Consider the following 14,730-nt stretch of genomic DNA (forward strand, 5'->3'; position numbering starts at 1 on the left):
TACATGATATTTATTCTTTTTACAAATCAGTACCACAACATGATACTGTTATTAAGTATTAACCTTAACTTAATAAGACTTCTGTTATTATCAAATCCAAATTGGTGATGCTAATGGATCAGTGATTACTCCAGCTATAAGACTGACTTTGGTATGTATGTCCATCACAAAATAAACAAATGGTTTTGAGACTATGAATTCCTGTTCTACATATTTGCGTTGGATTTCATAAACTGTAAAATGTAAGAAAAGAATAATTAATAAACAAAGAAATTTAAATATATGAAATTATCAACACTACATAATTTCATATATGAATTAATCTATTAAGTTAAAAATGGTGATAAAAATCATCATTTCATCATACAACCTTTTGAAAATTTTCCTGACTTATGGCACCTATTACCCCACTATGCACTTAAACAAGTCTAGTTAAGATACATTTAAAGCTTATCGTGTTATAATGGATGGTAAAGTGTTTTTGCGACCAGCGTTGTCTTACATTATCTAAACTTTCTGCTACGTAAAATAATAACATTTATTAATAAATAAAAATAGCAATTAACACTCTGGAGTTTGTTATTAATACATAACTGTGTTAAAGGGTGTCCACTATGAACCGTCGAAAGGTAGTGTTAAGATTTTACTACGCATATTATAATAATTTAGCCATACATTTATACTGTGTAAACAGACGTCTATCCTCTATAGTCGTACAATGATAGAAAAAATCCGCTTGAGTTAATAGATCTCGAACAATAATACCTGTAGGTGTCAGTAAACTTCGAGGAAATTCGATCCATAATGCTCACGCAGCACCGTATTAGCGATGATACCAACCGAAAAACAAAGGCCTCGGATCTCGAGATAATTGATATTTTTCATGGTGATTAAACGTTGACCTCAGATGATAAAAAAAAATATTTTACCTTCCGCGTGTGTCCGTACATGTTTTAATATGGCAATGTCCAATTGGTGACTGGTGTATTTCTAAATTGTTAAATCCTCTGTATATCGTGCATAATTGACTCTAAGGACATTTTTTGTTTGTAGAATTGGCATTTAATTTTATGCTTCATACATGTTTTTAATAGAATAAAAAATAAATTGGAATTAGTGATTTTTGTCTCACAAATTTATTGAAGACCCACGATAACGATATTTAAATTAAAAGGAAAATAACGGTTATGCAGTTCGGCGTGTTTATACTTTATAGTTATCTACATTTATAAAGAAACTGTGTCAGCACGTATGAATCATCCGTTATCGAAAAAAAATTAAATAAATGAAATATTATACAAAGTTATACGATATTATTATGTTAGTTATCTTTAAATTTTTATTTGTTAACCAGTTAAGTTAATTTTCAAATTTTGTAGTTATACCTAGGTATTTATTTTAATTTAAAAGTGTTTAAACACCTAAAATGTAATACAAGATTCTTCGTGAATTCTTTTTACTGAAAATTAAAGAAAAGGTAAGCATAAAAAATTATATATTTTTATGAATGTTAAAATGTTGACTTCAATGGATGGACAATCATAAATAAGAAGTACCTATATGAAAACGATTTATCTTAAAAATATGGGTACAATTGATAAGTTGATAAACAGAATATAATAATAGTCTTGTACAAGCATATACAGTTGTATAAATGTATTATATTTTGATTTTTGAGTAGAATAAGGGTAGTATGTATTGTGATTCTCATTTTATTTTGAGCGTTTTTGTCCCGTAGAAGTCTAGATACAGAATACTGAATAGGTTATTAATTAATTATTTAATAATGGTAGTTAGGATTAATTTAACTACCTTATAATTTTCATAAACTGTTACTTTTATTTGATTTTTCAGTATTTTATATATTTTTAAAAAAAAAAAAGAATAATTATGTATGTAGTAGTATGTAAAACTAAAAGATTATTTTGATGAAACTATGTAATATTAAAACATCTTATTTTTAAGATTTTATGCACCTATACATCCGGTCTCTAGTTATAACCTCAACATCTTGTGACATTTATCAATTATTATGTATAATAATATAATTTTTAATTTGTAAAAGTTGATTTATTAATTAGGTGAAAAATTAGATATATTATTTTTCTTTGTAGGCTTGTTGTAGACCTCTATTTTTTATGGGTTTAGCCCCCTGTCTCTTCCCTAATCTAAGTCTGCAAATACATTATATATACATTAAATATGTATTTATTATAATAGTTAAATTCTAAAAGTATAATAAATCCGAATAAATGCAATATTTTTGGAAAAAAATTATATTAGCCTACTGTAAAATAAATGACTAATAATTATACAGTAGGGTCTCATTAATCCAGAAGATGCAATAATCCGAACGAGCTTGAGAATTATTACATCGCTAAATTTAGAGACACATTTTGAATTTTTCTATAGACCCACACAATAATAATAATGATATCGATAGTACATTCCACACATACATAATTTATAAAAAATATCGAAATGAGTCGATTACGTTCTTTAGTTTCATAATATACTACATTGTGATCGTTCACATAGAAAATCCTTAGCCCACAACTAGTCACTATGAATGAAACTTCTAATATTCAACACCATTATACTCAATTAACTTTTAGTCAAGTTGGTTCTACAACTAATCACTGAGAATGAAATTCAACAGTGAGCATTGGAATTTGGAGAGGGCTACGAAGAAGGGATATGCAGCATCAGGAAATTTTAACTGATATAAATAATATATTATTGGATAAACAACCCCTTAAACTGGACTATAAATGAGCTTAATACAGTATACCCTATACAAATACAATTACCTACCAATTATATTATATATTTATATAATTAAGTACCTAATTAGCTAGTCATAAAGTCAAATAGATATTCTCCATAGCGCAAGTATTATGACTTAAATACTTAATATATAACTGCTGGCTACTACCTTCACGTCACAACTTACATCATTATCTAAATAGATTAACTGATAGGTAAACCATATAATTTAATGTGTATATTTATAATTATATAAAGTACTAAGTCTTTAAATACCTATATGAAACTGCATGAATGACGCAATATGCCAATATGTATGACTAGTCACTACGTACATATTATAACGTTTGAACTCTGTTTTTTTTTTTTTTTATGAAAAAAATCGATCCGATCGATTGCTTGCTCAAGACTAATTGCATGTCGCATATGAAGACAATATATGTGTTTACTTCGTTTCGGTTTACCGATCAACCGAGAAGAAAATGTTGTATACATGAACACAGCGTCCAATGCAGGTACCTACATAATAATAATTGTATTGTACTCGTATTATATCCACGGGCTATGACATAAAATACCGTACTTACACGCGCCTACATAGTATAATACACCTGTCAGTACTTGCACCTGAGTCCTGAATGCAGTTCAATAATTGACATATACTGCGCACAAATATACTATATTTTTATGTGCATATTATGTAATTATTTTGATTGATATCAATATACTGTGTTGGGCGTTAGTTGGCCTAATACTAGTAAATACTAGTAATTCTATAATATAAGAGTAATAATAAAGAGCATATACGTTAAATCTATTTAAGTTAATAGTCTTTAGGCTGTTACCGATCCAAAGAAATTGTTATAATTATATAAGATTTTAAAGACATGTACCTATTATTGCGGTGAATAATATATTCAAGAAGAACTGAAAAAATGTGAAGCTTCATAAAAAAATCGTGATGAAATGTAGGTATAAATGATTTGCTGCAGTATATTTACCGACAAGAGACACTAAAGAATCGAAACCTAAGAATCTCACAATGCATTGTACATAAAATACCTAAATCTATAGGTACTAGGTACTAGGTACCTAGTAGATCTATGGTTTACTGATTTATTATAAATAAACATACTTAGTTTATAAGTAACGAAACATTAGGTTCACAATAACAAGGCGAATAGCTTAATAAAATATATTATATATAAGTACTATATAGTACCATACATAGCAATAGACCAATAGTTGATAGTTTATAGTACAATGTATACACGTCGTGGGGGCCGAAGGACAGCAACGATTTGCCGCGGTGGAGTTTTTTTGGTGATTTTCGACCACTGTGACACCAACGTCCGAAAATCCAATTTCAAACAGGTATAGCGAATAAATACGATTTTTCATGGTCACTGTTTACATTTCTATGCGGATTAATAAATATAATATATAAGCTATACTGCCTATACTACCTGTTATAAAATAATAATATAATATATAGACTACGTCTATGGTACATAATATGTCCATTTGTAAATGAAAATTCTCGTAGAACGCATAAATACAATTAAGCAGATGACTATATGATATAATAATAATATACTATATGTACAACAATTAACTGTTCAGTTGCATTGTTGCATGTGAAAATAAACACTTCTCAATATAAATAATATCGCTACAATCAATGTAAATTACCGCACCTATCGTCCCTGAACACTTACCCGGTGGCGTGTTGTACTTTTTGACCGTCACGGACACCACTTGCTGTACCGAACTAACGAATAATCTAGCGTCCGGTGACATGAACGAAAGATCCGCCCTGTACCTGTAGAACACGTCATGGATGCCAATCTGTGAACCGAAAAATGTTGTTATTATTATTTATTGTAATTGCAATAGGTATGTTGTTTATTTTTATAATTGGTATGTTCAATCTAAGTAAACAATAGACATACAACGTGTACAAATGTACAATCAAAGGCATAATTAGGATTTAATAGTCACAGGAAATTCTCTAGATAAGATCAAAGTTGAAAATAAACCATGAGTAAGTATTACATACTTACAAATTACAATACATTTATAATTCACCCCTAATTGCTAGTCAGAACCAGTGGGCAGTGGCGTATTTATGGCGGGAGATTAGTGAAATACATCTCCCCAACTAACCACATAGGTTACACCTATGCAAATAGAATTAAGAATACGTACCTATATATATATATGTATATATATATATTATGTTGACTGTTGAATCTTAATTCTACAGTGTCAGAAAAAAAATTAAAAATTGTTATTTAATTATAAATTATAATTTATAATTGTATTAGAGCATATAAACATTATAAACAGTAAGCACTTTACGTATTATTATTACTGTACAGACATTTTTAAAAGACATCAATAATACACCGTCTTCTTATAGTCTTTATTTTCCTACGAGAATTATTCAGAAGATTTTGGATATATTTAATTTTTCTATGGGGAGTTAGAACGGTTCACAAGTTAAAAATAAATGTAGAATTGGTTATAAAAATCGATTGACTGGACATGCAGATTATTATGTATGATTAAATGCATTTAAGAATTATAATTTATAATATATAATAAATAATAATACATTATATAGTTCGATATAATTACTTATTTAGATTTGCCTGCAGTTATATAATAATCAGTATTAGCCTGACATACTTATGGTACGTGGATCGCTGTTAATTGTACCTACATTATTGTTTGAGCTTACAAAAAAAATTATTGATAACAACATAATGTATGGACTATTTTCTGTATCTATAAAAATATTTTTGGGTTTTCAGAGACTTCTGTTTTTCTTATCAACACTTAGTTTCCAAGCATCATTTTTTTATCTTTGACAATCCACCACTGTGGCACTGTGTAGGTAGTTGGTACCTATTTATTTCGCATAGGCCACGTACAATGTAATATACGAGGCTACACAAGTTGTATTATGAGTTCATACGATTTATTTCATACTCGAGGGACGTGTGGTATATAAATAATGAATAATATAATAATGGAATAATAACGATGATTAAACTGCAGTGTTCATGGTGGGTTTTTGACGCATTGTTGTGCCCTTGAACCTTACGCCGATTAAGGAACTATAGTTTATAAGGAAGACGTATACGCTTTAAACACTAAATTGCATGGTCTGCTTATCCGAGTAATGAACGTACTTCAATTTATTTTACCTGTACTCTGTAGGCATTCTTTTTATATATGTACGAATGTATATAATATATGTATTATGTATTATATACCTTATACCTACGTATTGAGCGAGAAGTTCTGTTTTTTTTTTATATATATAAACGATCTCAATCTCGACGGTCAATCACCTGTTGTAGAGCTGAAGTCAAATCCACTTTGGCCGTATATTTGAATGTAGGTATGGTTGCGTGAACGGCTGTCGGTTTCAGAGAATTGTGTATGTTGCGCAAAGACATTGACGGCAACAGCAGCAACAACTCGGACAGACCATTCGGATGGTTCGGCATAAGTATCATCAATGTGTACTTTGGGTCCTATTTATATATATTGTACAAAAATCAAAATTAATAACAAATATGTCAAACGATAAGTACATATTATAAATAAGAATGTTGAACTCCTTATTTCCCCTAGGAAAAACATTTTATAAATTATGTATTCCTTGAATTCCTTCATTACTTGTTATACCTATCACAAAAATTTACGTCACAATATGCAAAATACTGTTGTAAATATATTTATTTATAGCCATAAATTATATTTCAAAACTTTTTTAAATAATTGTTTAAAATAAGTAGAAAAATATAATATAAATAGTATCAAAATACACATTAAATAAATAAAAACATTTTTCGTCTTAAAGTGTTCTCCCTAATATATAACCAAAAAATAATATTAAATTAAACATTTATAACTTATTTTAAAATAAAATATTGTGATATAGATAAACAGATAGTACCTAGATACTAAACTACTAAGTATGAATAAGTTTTAAATCATCGTGAGAATAGTATGTACTTATGTATTGCAATAAAATTATTAGTAAACATGTAAAAGCAAGTTAATTTTATTGTTGGTTACGAAAACTATTCTATAAAGGCTATATCGCCTATATATTTATGTGCGCATGTGTGTGTAGTGTGTGTGTATGTGTGATGCATAATAAACTCACCCACCTATTAAGAATTTCTTTAAACGCCACTATATTTTCTCACTCCTTATGATAATAATTATTATTGCTTGTGCATTATTGCGTGAACAATCGTTGTGACAGGAAATTGCAAAATTAATTTGAATGTATAGTATATTATATGAACTCCATATATTATAATTACGAGTGCTTCAACTTTTACACTTCGTAAATTATATATTTTTCTACAATAATTTATTTTGCCCATGTAGAATGTAGGACAATAGAATATTATTGGGTCAATAGTCAAATGTAAACACGACCATAACAAGTTAATAAAAAGTAAAAAGTTTAAGTTAGATTTGATTTTTATCAGTGGGTAAGCTTAAGTTTTTAATTGGGGAGACATTGAATAAAATTACACTAATACGCTTGGATTCCTCCCTTTTTGTTTTACCTATTCGATAATACATTTTTTTTTCGTATGAGTAAGTAATAATTCCATCGTTCAAAATGACATAAATTATATCATTAGCCATGAGGACAAACTACAATATAAAAACAACAATATTAAGAAATACGTAGGTACCTATCGGCTATCAGTAATAGCGATTTACAGGGACGATGGCGTAACAACGCGATGGCGATGTCGATAATTGAGGAAATTCGAATAGCGAAACGTGTCTCATAGTGAAGATAGTAAACCCCACTTACATTAATATCCCCCCAGTACCCGCGCGCTCATAATTGGGAGACGTTGCATCGTAACGTCTCTTTGATATAATACAATATTTGGAATAACCCGCATGTCCGTATCGCGTGTATCTAATCTATTTTAATAATTCTTAAAGACTATAACTGTACAACAAAAAACCAATTTTAACAAATATTAAAACATATATCATTCATATAATATAAATGACGTAAAATTTGTAAATATTTCATAAAACAAAATTATTTGTCCTGTGTTATAATTTCTTAGTGGGTAGACGTTGTCTCATTGTCTCCTATGACGCTTCGCCACTGATTTTTATATACGTAAACACATACAAATTTTAGATATAATATTGTTATTCACAATAATATATTATAGACGATACTTATCAGTATGCAATGTAATCAATTGACTATCACGATGATAATAATATCACTCGGCAGTTTAATCTATTCTGTGGTTCGATACTTAATATTTTAAATTAATACTCATTATTATTGTATACATACATCTAAAGGTATCTCAATAACTTGTGACTTAAGTTCGAAAATAAATCCAAAAGGCAATACTGCTGTATACGTAAAAAATGGAATACGTTGATAACCAGCATTGAACAAATTAATGGACTCAAATGGATTGGATGATCTGTCCATCCAGCCAGATGGTGGTCCATAAGTCTTGTAACCATTAAACCATTGGTTTCGATTTGTGTTGTATGCTTGATCTAAAATGGTTAATCAATATAATATTTTTCTCAACAGGCAATATTTAGATAGTTATATATATCATATCCTTTTAAAATTACATTGATTCAAATGTCTTCTTCTACGCTTCTTTGATTCCCTGAGTGTAATTGAAACGCCTGAATTTGATGGGTACTCCGTCAAAATCCTATCAGGCTTGATAATGGTCCTTTTTCTTGTGTGATTGCAATTGTTTCGCATATCTTCTTTTCGTACCACGAACTCTACGTTGAAAGTCGGTAAATTACTATTAGATTCCATGGACCTGGCACTCTTTTTTTCCAAAGCAGCTATTTGATAATGTTGATTGGACTCTGCTTCTCTTATGATTTCGTTTTCAGTCGCATTACTTGAACTCGCCATAGTCAGTGGAATATCTGTTGAGGATATTAAATTATCACTAACTGTTGTTACTTGATTGTTATTCAATTTAGCATTCGTGTATGTTTGATCGGTTATTTCTCTAATAACGGTATTCGTTTCAATCTCCGTAGTGGTGCCGTCGTCGTTAGATATAGGATTTGTTGACGACATCATTTTTGATGTACTTCCGACGTCCATGCTTTTAGTCGTTTCTTCTGTGTCTCTTAATTCATTGTTTGTGGTCATTATAGCTTCTACAGTGTTTCCAAGAAAGGGGTTTTTATCTTCTATTGCAGTGTATATCCCGTTAAGTTCGTTATCAGCAGTAGTTTTAAATGGGAATTCTGTTGATGCAATTATCGTAATATCAGGATTATCATTAGCACGCGTAACATAAGAGTTACTTGGTGAAACAATTTCATTGTCTGCAATTGTAATGTAGGATGAACCATCGGTTGTACTTTCATGCTGCGACCACGTTGTAGTAAATATGTCTGCAGTAGGAGCAGTTTGTGATTTACTATTATTTGTTGTGTCAATAATTTTGTTGATTGATGAATTGAATTCGCCACTTTTGAAATCTATGTTTGTTTGAGTTACTGTAGCTGCTGCTGTCATAGGATCATCAGAGGTAATGGGTGTAGTGTTTACAATGAGTTCTTTAGTAGTAAACAACTCGTTTGGTTTTGTATTTGTCACTTTTATTTCATTAGATGATTTTGGTTCTTGTTCGTTAATAAGAACTGTTGTCATTGCTTGATTAGTTGAAAATTCTAATGGCATTGTATGAGGTTGTGTATCAATATCAACGACCATTGTGACCGTTTGAGAATTCATCGGTAAATTGGTGTTTGTATCGATATTAGATATAGTAAAACTAGCGTCACCTACGTAAGTTACTTTAGCTGGAACTTCAGTTGCCACGGTCGATGTATTATTAGCTGAGCTATTCGTAATATTAGTTGAAACTTGAATTATTTGACTAGTTGGAGTCATTTCCGTCACTACAGTACCGTGTGTAGTAACAGACATGGGCTGCAGTGGTTGCATAGTTGTCGTAGCACTTTCTGGGCACGAATCGAAAAGAAAACTATTGGGATCATTAAAACCGTACAATCGCAGTACTCGTTTGAATTGTGGCCTAAGACATACTTCTTCTCTGCTCATTGTTAGGCCATTCAAAAATCCATCACTTTTGAAATATGTCTAGGACACCAAAATTTTATCGATCAATTAATATTATTATTCTTTATAACCATTAAACTATTTACTTTAAGATAGCGATTTAAATCTCGAACTCCGATTCTGACAGCTAGGATTTCCCAAGGTAAATTAAGAGATTGTTTTATTTGTAATGCAGAATATCCACTGGATCCTTCATAAAGTAGAACTGATACTGCCATTAAACCAAAAGGAGAAAATGCAATATTTCCAATTGCACCACCAGCAGCAATTACCTGAAATACAGTATATTTTAAAGTATTAAAGTACGACAGTCGGTACATTATTTGTTATGTGTAACAGCAAGGTTACCATATTGATTCTATAATCATTTCAATTATTAATAATAAAATATTATATCTTACATAATACATAAAATACTAAACTACGCCTATTTAATTAATATAGTCTACAAATTCTAAATGGTGGGACTAATGGAACTTTCTTCATTCGCACCATTTAAAAACTCTAACATATACCTATTATAAAAATAAGACTTAAAATATTATGTGTATTAAAATGATTTAAAATATTATTTAATTATAAAAAAATTTATCTGTATAATAATAATAAAAAATAATTTTAAGATCGTGAATCAATAAAATAATTTTATAGAAATTATGTTTCTATAATGTAGTTGTATTTGTATACTAATCTAACCTAGTACCTAATGTCCTGATATTCGAGAAGTTAATCGTTCAAATAAAATATTTTTAGTTTAAGTTTTCTTAAAAACTAGTAAACATAAATTGGTAATTCGTAAGTCAGGGAAGAAAATTTGAATGCAAAATTTTTAATTTGGGTGGATTATTTTACAAACATAATGTTACGCGCAGTTTAACTCTATTTGTTACATTGAGAAATATACTCAAATATTATTCAAAATGAATTTGACCTTGATTTACACCTTAAATGTGCTAAAAGTGAATTTTTTTAATTGACATTGTTCGGATTCTTTATTAATAGTAAATAGTTTTTATTTTTGTATTTATAAGAAAGGATGATTTTTTGTATTATTAGTTTCGGCTCGGCCAGCGAACCGTCACGGTTTTTAATACATAAATGTTAAATTGCTGCATACTCTCAAAACACATATTCCAAGGTCGTTCGTTAAGTCTGCCATTGTATCCAATGGTCGAGGACTTAAAGGTCTCTTCTGATAAAATGAATATTGGTTGTATTCGTCTTGTAAATGTAAACCGATTGTACCTGTAAATTAAATTTAGAATAATTATTTATACGAATTATTATAATATTTGTTTCTATAACTCTATGTATTCTTTATTCTTTAGTAGTTAATACTTATATTTATAGCATAAAGTAGGAAGTAATCTACTATTTATCAATTTTATTTATTTAGTGACTTGATATTAATAAAATGTATCATATATATATAATAGTAATATCATAATTTCTATACATTAATTATACACGTCAATACAATATATATTACAGCTTGTCATATTCTTGCGTTCAATATATGTTACAACATCAAATTTTTATAGATATAAGTCTACTCTATTTAATGTGACGTAGAGTGAGATATTAGATATTATATGGTGAAATATGTTAACAATGTAATGTAGGTACATACTAATATTTTATGTAAGTATATTTTTACACCAAATATACTAAAAATATAGATACATTATTTGTAATACTTATGATTTAGTATTTTTATATAGTATAGGTTTATTAAATTTGTATACAATATAATAGATAATAAATAGTTAGGTACTACTATAATAGAAGAGTCAGAGTATATTAGGTATATATGGAATGTCATGTACGGCGTAGTTAGTATATTTACTCGTATTTCAGTAGATGTATATATTATGTATATAACAATATAATAATATCGATTTCAGTTGGCATCAGTTATTAACTAATTCATATCATTCAATATACAATGAATCAGGTATTGTATTATGATTAATAATAATTTATAGTATAAAGATAAATAATTTTAAAATATATACAACAGTTAAGTACAGCGATTACTAGGAACACAATAATTTATTTTTGCCTAACACTATCCGCAGAGCTTTTAAATGCGTAGAACAGTGTGGCTTCAAGTCGCAGTACGAGTGGCGTGCTTGGTGGGGGGAAAGTTAGGGGTTATATCCCCCTCAATTGAATTTTTTTTGCCAAATTCGGAAAACAAATTATTAGATGTTAGAGTTGTTATAAAGTCATTACTTTTGATTTTTAGTTATACGTTATTGCTCATAAATTATTGACTCATAAGCCATAAAGCTCCTTATTTGTGTCTTTGTATCGCCATAACGCCATAATAAATTAATTTAAATGTGTATTATTACTTATAACTATAAAGATAGGATTTAATTAATATTACCACTTTTTTGCAGTTAAGATAAAACTAATCTGATCAATTATGTATAGTCTATGTACATTTTATGTTCTCTCATTTTCTGCCTATTTAATTTTATAATGCAATTTTTTGAAATTTCCCACGTTTTTTGGATTATTTAAAATTCTGCGTGTTTTAATGAAAAAAATACTTCACTAAATTGAATTTATTATTATTTAAAAACATTATTCAATAATGGTAATTAATTTAATATATAAAATTTAAATACATATGTAACTTATTTCGTTTATTTTAGGGAAAAAAGTTTTCCTAAAAATACCATCAACAATAAATAAATACAGGAAAGAAATTCCAGATATACCTTTACTTACCAAACCTATTATTAAAAGGTGGGGAACATGGTTAAGTGCTGCATTGTTCTATGTAAATAATTTTAAAAATGTTTTAATTGTGATTAAAAGACGATGTTAATTGTTAATCCCTATCGGCTATCAGTGTGGAAAAGCTGAAACAACTTGTACAAAATAATGCAGTCAAATGCATAGGCGTGCGCAGAGTTTCAAGTCGGGGGCAGCGAATATTTTTACCAGCCCATACATAAGTATTAAGTTAATATTTTTAAGCTCAAATTTAAAGTTTTAACACAGAAAAGATTAGTTTGGTAGCAATACACTTTTTGGATAACCCACTTATTTTGTATTGAGCATTACCGGTGTGGCGGCCCAGCTTGGACCAGTACAGCCCTTACATATATATTCAAACCGTCCAAGGGCAGCAAGAGCACACCTTGTTGCCCCTGTGCGCACGCCTATGGTCAAATGTGATTTATAGCATTCATAAAATTACACTTAATTATCCATTAATCTTACAAACTAGAAAGAATTGAATTGTGAGCAACTTAGAAGTATGCTTATGTTTAGAAAAATTGAAGATATTTTAACAAATATTCTTGATTGTTGGTCTAAATGAGAAAAAATAAAGATAAATTTATGTATATAATTAAAAAAAATAAAGAATATAAAACTTTTAAATCTTAGTATCTTACTATGAAATCATGTCAGATAGAGCAGATTTTTATTTAGATATATCACCTAACTTATTGAATTTTTTTAAGATCACCAATAACTAATGTAGAAGTAGAACGCATTTTTTTTTTATACAAACATATTTTAAGTGATAAAAAATTTAATTTTAATGAACATAATTTGGAAATATATATTTAACTATCAATTTTAATTAAAAAAAAGTAATACATTCATCTATTTTTTTTTTAAATTTATTTAATTAATATGATCGTATTATTTCTACAATTAATTCTTACTAAGAGTTTGAACAAATTAAAAATATCATGACTTCACATGCAATATCTAAAAATAACGGAAATAAGTACTTGGGGGTAAAATATTTCAATTGTATCTTAAACTGACAAATAATTAATATTTGTATAATTTTTTAAATGACAAAAAAATCTATATCATACGTTAAAAATATCACATATTAAAATTTAATATCAGATCTAATATTTTGTATTTTTAATCAATGCGGCAACGTTGCATAAATGTTAGTAGGATGTTTTCATTCTTGTAGTTTAATTTAAATAGTTTAATGAAATAATCAAAATATCCTTTTATATATATTTTTTTTTTATTATTATTATTTAATTAATATTAATTTACTAAAAATAAATATTTTTTTTTGCGCCATCATTCGTAACTCGTTGAATTACATGTTAACTACAATTGTACCTTTCTCCGAATTGAAGATGCATACCAAGTAATGGTTACTGGTAATATTTTTATCCTAAACCAGTAAATACTTAATATTATTTATTCGTATAAATAAATAATTTCAAATATATAAATATGCATATTAAAATAAATAAAAATTGTTAAATATCTTAGTGACAAAATTTAAAATATCAGAATAAAAATTCCTAAACTTAGTTGAAGTATATGAAATAAACAAATGATAAATACATAAATGAAAAATTTTTACATATAATATATTACTTTAAGAATTCTATTAGGATATAACTTATGAAATATATCAACTTAAATCGATAACAAAAATATTGATTTTCATAACTTACGGTAACTCTGAATCAGTAATAATGGAGTAATCCATATTATCTTCATTGCAAAAAATACTGCAAATATAGTAGTAAACAATATTAAATAATCAAACAATTATCTGCAATAAATGTGTTGAAAGTTGAGGATTTCATATAAAACCGATATTTTATTATATCTCCGAAAATAAAACACATAAATCAAACTACAGACAACTTAATAAATTACAATAGTTTATTGCACTGCATATAATATATTGATGCAGTAACGAACTGTACGCTACTAAATTCAAAATATCAATCTAAATTGCGCTCAAACATGGACCTAGTATCGAAAAACAGTGCTGGTAACATTTTGGACGATCTGCACTGTTAAGTTAT

The 14,730-nt window shown here is 28.2% G+C and overlaps 1 protein-coding gene across 1 annotated transcript; it reads right to left on the reverse strand.

Moving 5' to 3' along the window:
• Positions 1-20: 20 nt before the first annotated feature.
• On the reverse strand, positions 21-14,617 carry LOC113554531. Its single transcript, XM_026958414.1, has 8 exons — positions 14,371-14,617; positions 11,031-11,158; positions 10,000-10,185; positions 8,428-9,934; positions 8,132-8,346; positions 6,126-6,311; positions 4,485-4,614; positions 21-233 (listed from the first exon to the last, which is right to left on the reverse strand). Exons 1-8 carry the CDS (start codon positions 14,414-14,416, stop codon positions 91-93), a joined length of 2,541 nt encoding a protein of 846 aa, XP_026814215.1. The 5' UTR covers positions 14,417-14,617; the 3' UTR covers positions 21-90.
• Between the last annotated feature and the right edge of the window lie 113 nt (positions 14,618-14,730).

The sequence above is a fragment of the Rhopalosiphum maidis genome, chromosome 2, assembly GCF_003676215.2.
Source record: "Rhopalosiphum maidis isolate BTI-1 chromosome 2, ASM367621v3, whole genome shotgun sequence".
NCBI classification, from domain to species: domain Eukaryota; kingdom Metazoa; phylum Arthropoda; class Insecta; order Hemiptera; family Aphididae; genus Rhopalosiphum; species Rhopalosiphum maidis.

Excerpts from the sequence above, each read along its gene's own strand:
- LOC113554531 (XM_026958414.1), bottom strand. The coding sequence starts at position 14,416 with ATGAAGATAATATGGATTACTCCATTATTACTGATTCAGAGTTACC. Across the intron at positions 11,159-14,370 it reads ATTACTGATTCAGAGTTACC|GTACAATCGGTTTACATTTA; the intron begins GTAAGTTATGAA and ends TTTAATTTACAG. Across the intron at positions 234-4,484 it reads AAAGTACAACACGCCACCGG|TTTATGAAATCCAACGCAAA; the intron begins GTAAGTGTTCAG and ends TACATTTTACAG.